Raw genomic sequence first — 9,567 nt, 5'->3', positions numbered from 1 at the left:
AAAAAAAAAAAAAAAAAAAAAAAAAACACATCTTAGTAAAACCAATACCTTCTCAGCTTCGCATCGAAGCTAAAATCACATAGTACAATAATTTTAATATGATACAAGGAATTGAATAAGAAAATACTTCATACGAGGGGAGACTACTGGAATGTTTTCAAATATTAAAAATAAAAAAATTTTTATGAAAAATTATGTGTTTTTATTTCGACGACTAATTTTACATAGAAAATTGTAGGTAGCCTTGTTACATCCTTAATATTTCCATAAAAAGGATACGAAAAAAACTCATTGTCTCTAGTGTTGTTGATGTCAATTACATTGATAAGATTTTACAATCTAATAGGTTAAAATTAATAAAATAAGCAGAATTTTAGAACCATAGATATTTTTATGTATAACTTATCAAAAACGGTGAAGTGAGAGATGAGTATTTTTATGCATTTGGTAAAATCAATAAAATTTTTATCAATAATTTTTTTATTAGTTGAATTATTTTTTTCTTGATTTAACAAAATGTTTATTAATTTGATCATTTTTTTATTCTTCTTACAAAAATAATAGTAAATTAATGTAAAACTATGATTCATTAAAAAAAAAATTGTTTGGACATATTTTGATAGTGCATTTATTGGTTTTACTGGAGGAATTTTTCAATGTAGACATACACAAAAAAAAAAATACATCATAGCTAAAATTAATACCTTCTTAGCATCGCTTCAAAACTAAAATTTTTACATTTAGATTTTAAAATCGATGAAGTAAAAAAAAATGTTTGTCGATTTCAACAACTTTAATTACTTAGGAAATTGTTCCTAAATACAAGGGACGGGAACATAATTCTTAGTTTCGATGTAAAACTGAGAATGTATTGGTTTTATGATGGTGAAAATTCTTTTATATATGTCCATTAAATTCTCAGGTCTCACTAAACCAATTTCAAAATGTGACCGACGTGGCCACGCTGTTCCTCTATATTAAAACTGCTATAATTTTTACTTAAAAACACTGAAATTTTAATTGGATATACTAGAGGCAAGTTTTCTTTTAGTATAATTAGTATAAATATTCAATTAAAAACTTAAATGTAGGAAGGGTTTGAAAGAGACATTCAGGCATTTAACAAATTTGTTTTTGATTAACAAATTCACATCGATTGGTTTTTTATGGCAGTAATAATTATTGTCAAATATCATCTTAAATTGTCTCGACTATAACGCGTTCTCGCTGCTGGATTTTTTAATTTTAAGTTTGATACTTTAGTTATATAATATTTTATGATAATATAAATTACTTTTAATTTGTTTTAGATTTTTAAATAAAAACTTGGATTTATAATTTTGAAAAACTTTGTTTAATTTAGAATGGTGTAACTCCGTTACATGTAGCAAGTCACTATGATCATCAAGCTGTAGCATTGATGTTATTAGATAAACAAGCTTCACCTCACGCAGCAGCAAAAAATGGCCATACTCCTCTACACATTGCAGCAAAGAAAAATCAAGTAAGTATGAGCAAGTAAAGAAATTATAAGTTTTATATTTTTGTCACTTATAATTTTGTACTTATTGTATTATTATAATATTATAATATTAAAATTTTTTTTTTGTTATAATATAAAAATATATATAAACTCTCTTTACAAATTTAAATCTTAATTATTAGATGGATATAGCAAATACTTTATTGGATTATGGAGCAAAAACAAATACTGAATCTAAAGCTGGATTTACACCTCTTCATTTGAGTACGCTAGAAGGAAATGTCGAAATGTCTACATTACTACTAAACCATAATGCAGACCCTAATTCCAAATCAAAGGTATTATATACACTTTTTAATTAATAACCTTTGTTTAAGTATTAAGTTTTTTAGAATGGTTTAACCCCATTACATTTATGTGCTCAAGAAGATAAGCATAAAATAGCTGTTGTATTGGATAATTACCATGCAGATATTAATTCAGAAACTAAGGTAACTATACATTATAGTAGTTGTTGAAATGATAAGTTCTTATAGTGAATCAAATAAATATGCGGACATCGTCTAGAAAAAATAATTTTCATCTTGAATTTCCATCGTCTTATAAATGTATAAGAATGGTCATTATTACAATAATGTTTGTACGAGCGATTAAGCCATACTTTAAGGTCTGTAAGATGATGACAATTCTAGAGACAATTAGTTTTTTTCTAGACGATGTTCGCATATTAATTTAACTCACTGTATATTATAAGGTTGTCCTTTAATATAATGATAAATACTATTTTTAATATTTAAGATAACATATCTTCATGTTTAAAATAATCTTGTAAAAATATTACTTAATGAATATAACAATTTATTATTAAATATGAAATATAGTTGGTAGAGTAGTGTTTCCTTAGATTAAAAGCGACTCTTTCTAAACTGGATAACCATTTTTTAGGGATACTTTTTCTTAGAAAAAAAATTATAAATCCGCTCCCTAGAAAAAACTTTCTAGTTAATATTGTAGGAGGCCATATAATATGGTAAATAAAAAGAGGAACAGATAACTGTGAAAGGTGAACATATAAAAAAAACAAAACTAGTTGGTTCTTTAAAAACTCTTAAAAAAACATAATTGTATTTTCATAAAAAAATTAACATCAACGTCATAATAATAATTTCGTAATATTAACATTGCATAATATATAACATAACATAATAAAGATAAGGGTTGTGGCCAGTGCCACCAACCAATGCCTACAATATATTAGTATTAATTTAAACTAATATGTTTAAAAATGTAAAGCACTCTAGTTTAAATGTAAAAAATAATTTTTATACATTTAAAATGGTTGTCATAGTAAAAAAATTAGTGGTAGCTTATATCTTTTACTTTTAACTTAAAAATATATGTGTTGGATACACATCGACCGAATATGCTGTCAAGAAATTGTGTTGTAATTATTCATGTTATCGTTGTGTTACATCGAGTTGTTGTCGATCTTCTCTCTATTTCTGCATTGTCGCCGCCATCTTAACGCTTCTTCTGCTTTAAGCTCTATGGCGCTTGAGAGCCAATAGTTTTGTATTCATTTTGCTAGAAAATTAAAATATCACCTTTTGCGAATGTCGCACCTTGTGCGTTCATTTTATCGCCGTTAGGTCAATATATTTTCCGAGATACATCACAGTACCGTTCACAGCATATTGTACACGTTGGTCAGCTACTTGCATTCGACTTCAATTGATCCTTTCAATATTCAACATTATCATCAACCGTTTCATTTAGCCGATAAGTATAATGCTTGTTCATCTATCTTTTTAAGACTTACTAACTTGTATAATTTATTATTTGTTTATATCAACGCCTTTGTGGCATTAGTATTACGTGCCCCCCCTATCCACATTGGTGTATATAAGATTTTATATTTCTTGTACAATATATTTAATTTTAAAAATTATATATTGTAAAATTCATTCTACATTCAAACATACAGTCTACTCACCTCATTCCTTATCCTCAACAAAGCTAAAGACTTATGACAAAATAAAATCACGAACGTTAACGAACCCGCGTGAATACTACCGAGCGCTGTGTTCAAACAATATGAATATAAATTTTAAAAACATAAATAAAAATAAACAATTTTTATAGACTGGGTTTACTCCCCTACACGTAGCTTGTCACTTTGGTCAGCTAAATATGGTAAGATTTTTAACATCTCGTCAAGGAATAAACTTAAACGCAGTTACATCTTCTGGGTATACACCTCTTCATCAAGCGGCTCAACAGGGTCATTCGACTATTGTTAGTCATTTATTGGAGAAAGGAGCAGATCCTAACTTATTGACAAACGTGAGTGATTAAAATTCTGTATTAACTCATATATGTAAGAATATATAAGACTGTATAATATACAGTCTTTTATTTCTTATATTATAAGAAACCATATAAGTAATGTGGTTTAAAAAAAGTTTTTACAAAATGTTTTTAATTGCATTTTTCTAAAAAGTTTTTTTGATAATAATAATTTGGTATTTTTAGCAAGGACAAACACCCCTATCTATTTCTCAAAAGCTAGGTTACATTAGTGTTGTTGAAGCGTTGAAAAACGTCACAAAAGCTAAACCAACTTCAACATCCGATGAAAAATATAAAGTTAATGCGCCAGAAACTATGCAAGAAACGTTTATGTCTGATTCAGAAGATGAAGGTGGTAAGTGGAGATAATTTTTTAATTATTTTTATTATGGGTGAATATTAGCACACTTGAACAGCAAGATATCTATAATTTAAGATTTATGATATTTATGTACTCGCGTGATTTGTAAAGTATCTTATTTCCTTTCTCCCTCACCTTTATTCCAACTTCTCGGGATGGTCCACTCGTATCATAAGATGGATTATTTAAAATATGTGCAGATATATTTCCCATTGACTAGCAGTTAGCTACAAAAATGTTTGACTTATAAAAAAATGTACAGTATTATAGTAAGTTATGTTCAATATACTTAAAAAAAGTTATTAATACTAAAACCTTTAAATGTTCCCAAATATGTCTTTAACACCCTATGAAAAAATTTTGAAAAAACTACAATATGTACATTCATTAATTAAATACATGAATTTGTATTTAAAAAAATGGTACTGTTTTCATACTTAAAGTTTTAAATATATTTAAAATTGATTATTTTTACAGTTAAATCAAAAAAATTAAAACTTATTAAATTTTTCATATAATTTTTTAATTCAGGTTTTTATCTTAGTTAATTGGCCTATAAATTGAAGTTTTAATTTAAATTTCAAATGACATAATAAATTAACTGTAGAATAACACACCTTTTAAAATATAGCAAAATCTTAATAATATAAAATGCAAAAGACGTGAAGGTTACGCCTTTATTGCTGTGTTAGTGTGGTTTTATTTTGTAATACTAAAAGCTTGTAATGTATGTGATGGGATGATGATTGGCACACAGGTGACGTTTTACAAAGCGGAAGCGTCGAGTACGGTCTCAACACTAAGGCTCCGCCGATAGACAGTGTAATCGCATCGTCACGTGAGTCTGATTCATAAAATAAAAAATAAATAAAAACAAAACACAAATTTTGGACGTATTATATAGTAGTCAACATTGCATGTAAAAAGCTAATAACCCAGTTCAAAGTGTTTATTCCTTATTGGCTGTTATTCAATTTAGTTTAACGAAACTTGAGTCGAGTTGAAAAAAACTTCAATATATTATTCACTATTTCGCAAACGGATTAGACGACACGATCAATACTAAACTTTTCTATGTTAATTATTTTGATATTTTCATGAATTTGGTTTAGCTGCATAAAAAATGTGTATCATCGTAGATGTGCTCCCATCATCATTAAAGCTTATTACAAAACCACAAAACAGTTTGTACTTTTATTTACTTTACATATAAATGTTACCATTGCGACAACATAATATTGTATTATTTTTTTATCGTACGTCTTTATTTATTTTTTAAATGATTGATATAATTAATACTTATGTACACATAAGGATAAAAAACTTAACAATCATTAAAAATTGTATCGAATATTGTCTGAAATATTTACATATATGTCGATCGTTCTATTTATTTTACCAATTGCTGAAGTAGTTCATAATATAGTACCCGTTTAAAATTAAATGTGACCAGCCATCTGGTCAGTTAAGTTATGACCATTTGGCATAATGCCGTATACGTTTCGTCATTGACTTTCCTCTTTTCGGATTTTTCGCGCTTGGCTTCTAGAACATCAAAATAATGGATCAGTTTTTAAAGAGGGAAAAAAATGATAAAAATAACTCTCAAGTTTAGTAGTTACCCACTGTCAGCTAGTTTCAGTGGTATCTTTAACTAGGTCGCCGTTCTTTATCTTTCTTTAATTTCTTGAAAAAAAAAAAATTGATTAATATAAATAATAAATTGTAAACGGTTAAAAACTACTGCTAAAATCAAAATGTGTAAACGGAGATTTTGCTATTGCTGTTTTAAGAGACAGAAAAAAGAAAACAGTTCTCTTCCTGTTGCAGGTTAGAAAAATTATAATTTTTAAAGAATTGAACATTCCTTTTAAAAAATTAATTTTATTGTTCAAAAATACCAAATGGCTACAGTTAAATTATTAACATTTTTGCTCAAAAACTCAATATTAATAATTTTTTTTTAATTAAATTTTGTTACGAGATTTATAAAAAGAGCTTAAAGTTAAGTAATCTGAAACATTTACTTGTGAAAAAATCATAAAAATCAGTACAACATAGAATTTAGGAGTTATGCATTTATTGAAATTATAAACTATATACATGGAAAAAATTGTTGGTATTACTTGAATTTATTCTTTAAAAGTATTAAGTAGTAAATATTTTATAACATTGTATTATACTCCATTACTTTATTAGTCTGTTAATATCTTATTTTACCAACCACATTTAACAAGATATATTTAGCATGTTTTTAGCTATTCGTATTTAAACCTGTAATAAAAAAAAAAAATATAGCTTTCTCAAAACACAACTTTATTCTAATATTTTTCCTCTTTAAAACTAAAAAGAATCACTATCAATTCATTCACAAGTATTTTGTTATAGTATATCATAATTAATATCCGACGCATGAAAAAAAAAAATATGTAGTAGTGTTTTGTGTCACTGAGATCACTAAATAAATTATGCTCATTTTAATATAAAAATTTTTAATTTTATTAGGAGAGGAAACCTTGATAAATGAGCAGTCTTATAGATATTTGACGGGAGAAGAAATGAAAGGTTTCGGTGACGAATCGGCTCCTATTGACGTCACCCGGGACGAACGATGTGATGCTAACACCGGTATGATAAATATTTACTTAATATGACTACAATTTATAAAAATAATAAAATGATTTGATCTAATTTATATAGCTGCACCTCCTTCGTCAATAGATGATATTATAAGTCCGCAAACCGTTTATGACCAATACAGTGGACCAGTGGATAACATCGACATAGTTAAATATCCTCCTCATATTGGGTAAGTAAAAAATTTTAATTACCAAGTCACTATCAATGTTTATTTATTAACGAAATTGTAATTGATCTATTTACTGCTTTCTCTAAATGGATAGTCGTCTGCAATGGAAAACGTAAGCAGTTTAATTTATCTTTTACATCTAATTAATTTTTTACTAAAAAATATTTTAAGGTGTAATAAATAGGGTGTTACCACTGGGTAACCTACCTAATCTCATGATTCATGTTATCTTATTTTTTTCAATTATCAAACCTACTTATTATACAAAGATTATGTATAGATTGTAGTTATCTTAAATAATAATAAAAAAAAAAAGTGTAATTATGTATAAGAATTAATAAATATTTATGTTATTTTTAATAGATTTTTGGTGAGTTTCTTGGTGGATGCACGAGGAGGAGCTATGCGGGGTTGTCGCCATAGTGGAGTACGTGTAATAGTTCCACCACGCCGGGCGTCAATGCCAACACGTGTCACCTGTCGATATTTAAGACGCGAAAAGCTAGTACATCCTCCTCCGTTGATGGAAGGTGAATCTCTGGCTAGCAGAATATTGGAATTAGGACCCGTTGGAGCAAAATTCTTGGGGTATTTTTGGAAGATACAAATTATTTTTCTACTTAATTATTGAAACGATTAATATATTTACAGACCAGTAATGATTGAAGTGCCGAACTTTGGATCTATGCGTGGATCTGAAAGAGAAATTGTTGTTCTGCGATCCGATAATGGAGAAACTTGGAAAGAACACACGGTGGAAGTGACTGATGAAATAGTGAAAGATATACTTGGATATAATTTTGATAAAGAAGGTAATACATGTATATATGATCTAATGAACATACTTATTACATTTAATTGTGAATTTCCTCTGTTATCATTTGATAATGCAAGCATTTTTCTCTTAAACAAAAGTAAAATTATCTATAATTTGTTACTATTGTCAGAGTAAATATAGTCTTAAAACCCCGTATTATATAAAAATAATTCAAAATTTATAGATTGCTTACTTTCTGAAAATCATACATCTAATAGAAATTCTTATGTTAGTATTTTTTTTATGTAAACTACATTTATTTTTGTGTTTATAGATCGTGATCCATGGCATTCGGGCAATCGATTAACAAGAATTGTTACCACTGAATTTCCTCATTACTTTGCAATTGTGTCCCGTGTAAAACAAGAAGTGCACGCGATTGGTCCTGAGGGAGGAGTGGTATCGTCAACGGTGGTGCCTCAAGTTCAGGCGGCGTTTCCACAAGGAGCGCTCACTAAGCGTATTAAAGTCGGCCTACAGGTAAACTTGTTTAAACCGCGACGAAACGTGGCCAGCACGTGCCTAAAGAAAATATCTGTGAACCACGTGCCAAAAAAAAAACGGTTCTCGCTGATGTGGTAAACATTAATATAACTATTTAAAATCAAACAAAAATTATGACCGAACTCAAAATTTTAAACTGTTTCCTTTACTCACGCTTCATATTAAAGTCACTAAAATAAAATTCTTTTTCATTTTGCCATCTAGTTATTTTACCTAAAATAAATATTACTCTAGTCATGAATTACGTAAACAATGAACTTCATTCTGGTTATTTTTTTAAAGTTCAGTGAAACTTACGATGGTAAATATTTAAGTAACCACAATTCTTTCGAATTATTGTGTACAAATTATTTATTTATACTATTATTTAAAATATTTAAAAGATTGTGATTACTAATAATAGAGTTATCTATATAATTAAGAAATATTTAAAATAGAAATCATTATACACTTATGGATTATTGACTATTTTCAACATTATATAAATATGTCAGTATTCATTTGGTGTTAAAATGTTTCACTTTAGAGTTTTATTGTTTAAAATTCTAACACAGAAATTAAATTATGTCTAAAATTTTTTGATAAATACCAGGAGAATCATTAACGTGGTTGACTAAAATAATATCATTTTATTGTACAGTTAACGATTTTTGTGAATTAAAAAAATGTGAAATTCATATTTTTATAAGATAATATTATTATATTAATGTATTTGTATTTTTCATTTTATTATCGCTTTATAATATCATTCCCCTTGAATGTACGAGATATTAGCAAGTTTTTTTATTTTTGTACTAATTTATTATTTATTTTGCTTTACTTTTAATTTAATTGCCCAATAAATATAGTATACATAATTTTCATCGAACTAACATGTTTTTTTTCCATTTTGAGTTCACTCCGAACTAGATAGTTTATTTCATTAATAAGACGTATAAATTTTACTGTATATTATTACACAATTTTTCATGATTTTGAAACAAACTATCCAAGTTCAAACCTTAAAATCCTTTTAATCTTAAAACTTCCAAATTATATAAAATATAAGAATTAATCAAACTAAATCATTTTTTTAGAGTTTTAAAACTCACATACTAAAATAATACAGAAGCTACTATTTATTGGGCCATCATTTATGATTATTTTATAAAAAAAAATAAATATTTTAACAAAAATATTTTTCTTTTATTTATTTTTTTATTATTGCTTAATATTTTTTAAATAATGCTTCTTATCACAGCTTA

General features: G+C 27.0%; 1 protein-coding gene across 2 annotated transcripts in view; it reads left to right on the top strand.

Annotated features, from left to right (window-relative positions):
* The window catches only part of LOC126895254 (ankyrin-3-like), a 23,134-nt gene extending 14,473 nt beyond the window's left edge, over positions 1-8,661 (top strand). Inside the window, exons 13-24 of one of the 2 annotated variants that reach the window (XM_050666907.1) lie at positions 1,364-1,504; positions 1,666-1,821; positions 1,876-1,974; positions 3,626-3,826; positions 4,016-4,187; positions 4,951-5,031; positions 6,699-6,821; positions 6,894-7,002; positions 7,097-7,114; positions 7,366-7,590; positions 7,654-7,814; positions 8,094-8,661. In XM_050666907.1, the coding sequence (XP_050522864.1) occupies positions 1,364-1,504; positions 1,666-1,821; positions 1,876-1,974; positions 3,626-3,826; positions 4,016-4,187; positions 4,951-5,031; positions 6,699-6,821; positions 6,894-7,002; positions 7,097-7,114; positions 7,366-7,590; positions 7,654-7,814; positions 8,094-8,401 (1,794 nt within the window). In that variant the 3' untranslated portion in view covers positions 8,402-8,661. The remainder of the gene's footprint in view (positions 1-1,363; positions 1,505-1,665; positions 1,822-1,875; positions 1,975-3,625; positions 3,827-4,015; positions 4,188-4,950; positions 5,032-6,698; positions 6,822-6,893; positions 7,003-7,096; positions 7,115-7,365; positions 7,591-7,653; positions 7,815-8,093) is intronic. The other variant, XM_050666908.1, reaches the window with a different exon arrangement.
* Positions 8,662-9,567: the final 906 nt, after the last annotated feature.

This window comes from Daktulosphaira vitifoliae, unplaced genomic scaffold (genome assembly GCF_025091365.1).
Source record: "Daktulosphaira vitifoliae isolate Bord-2020 unplaced genomic scaffold, ASM2509136v1 Scaffold_1, whole genome shotgun sequence".
NCBI lineage: Eukaryota > Metazoa > Arthropoda > Insecta > Hemiptera > Phylloxeridae > Daktulosphaira > Daktulosphaira vitifoliae.
This window is presented reverse-complemented; position numbering and strand designations above follow the sequence as displayed.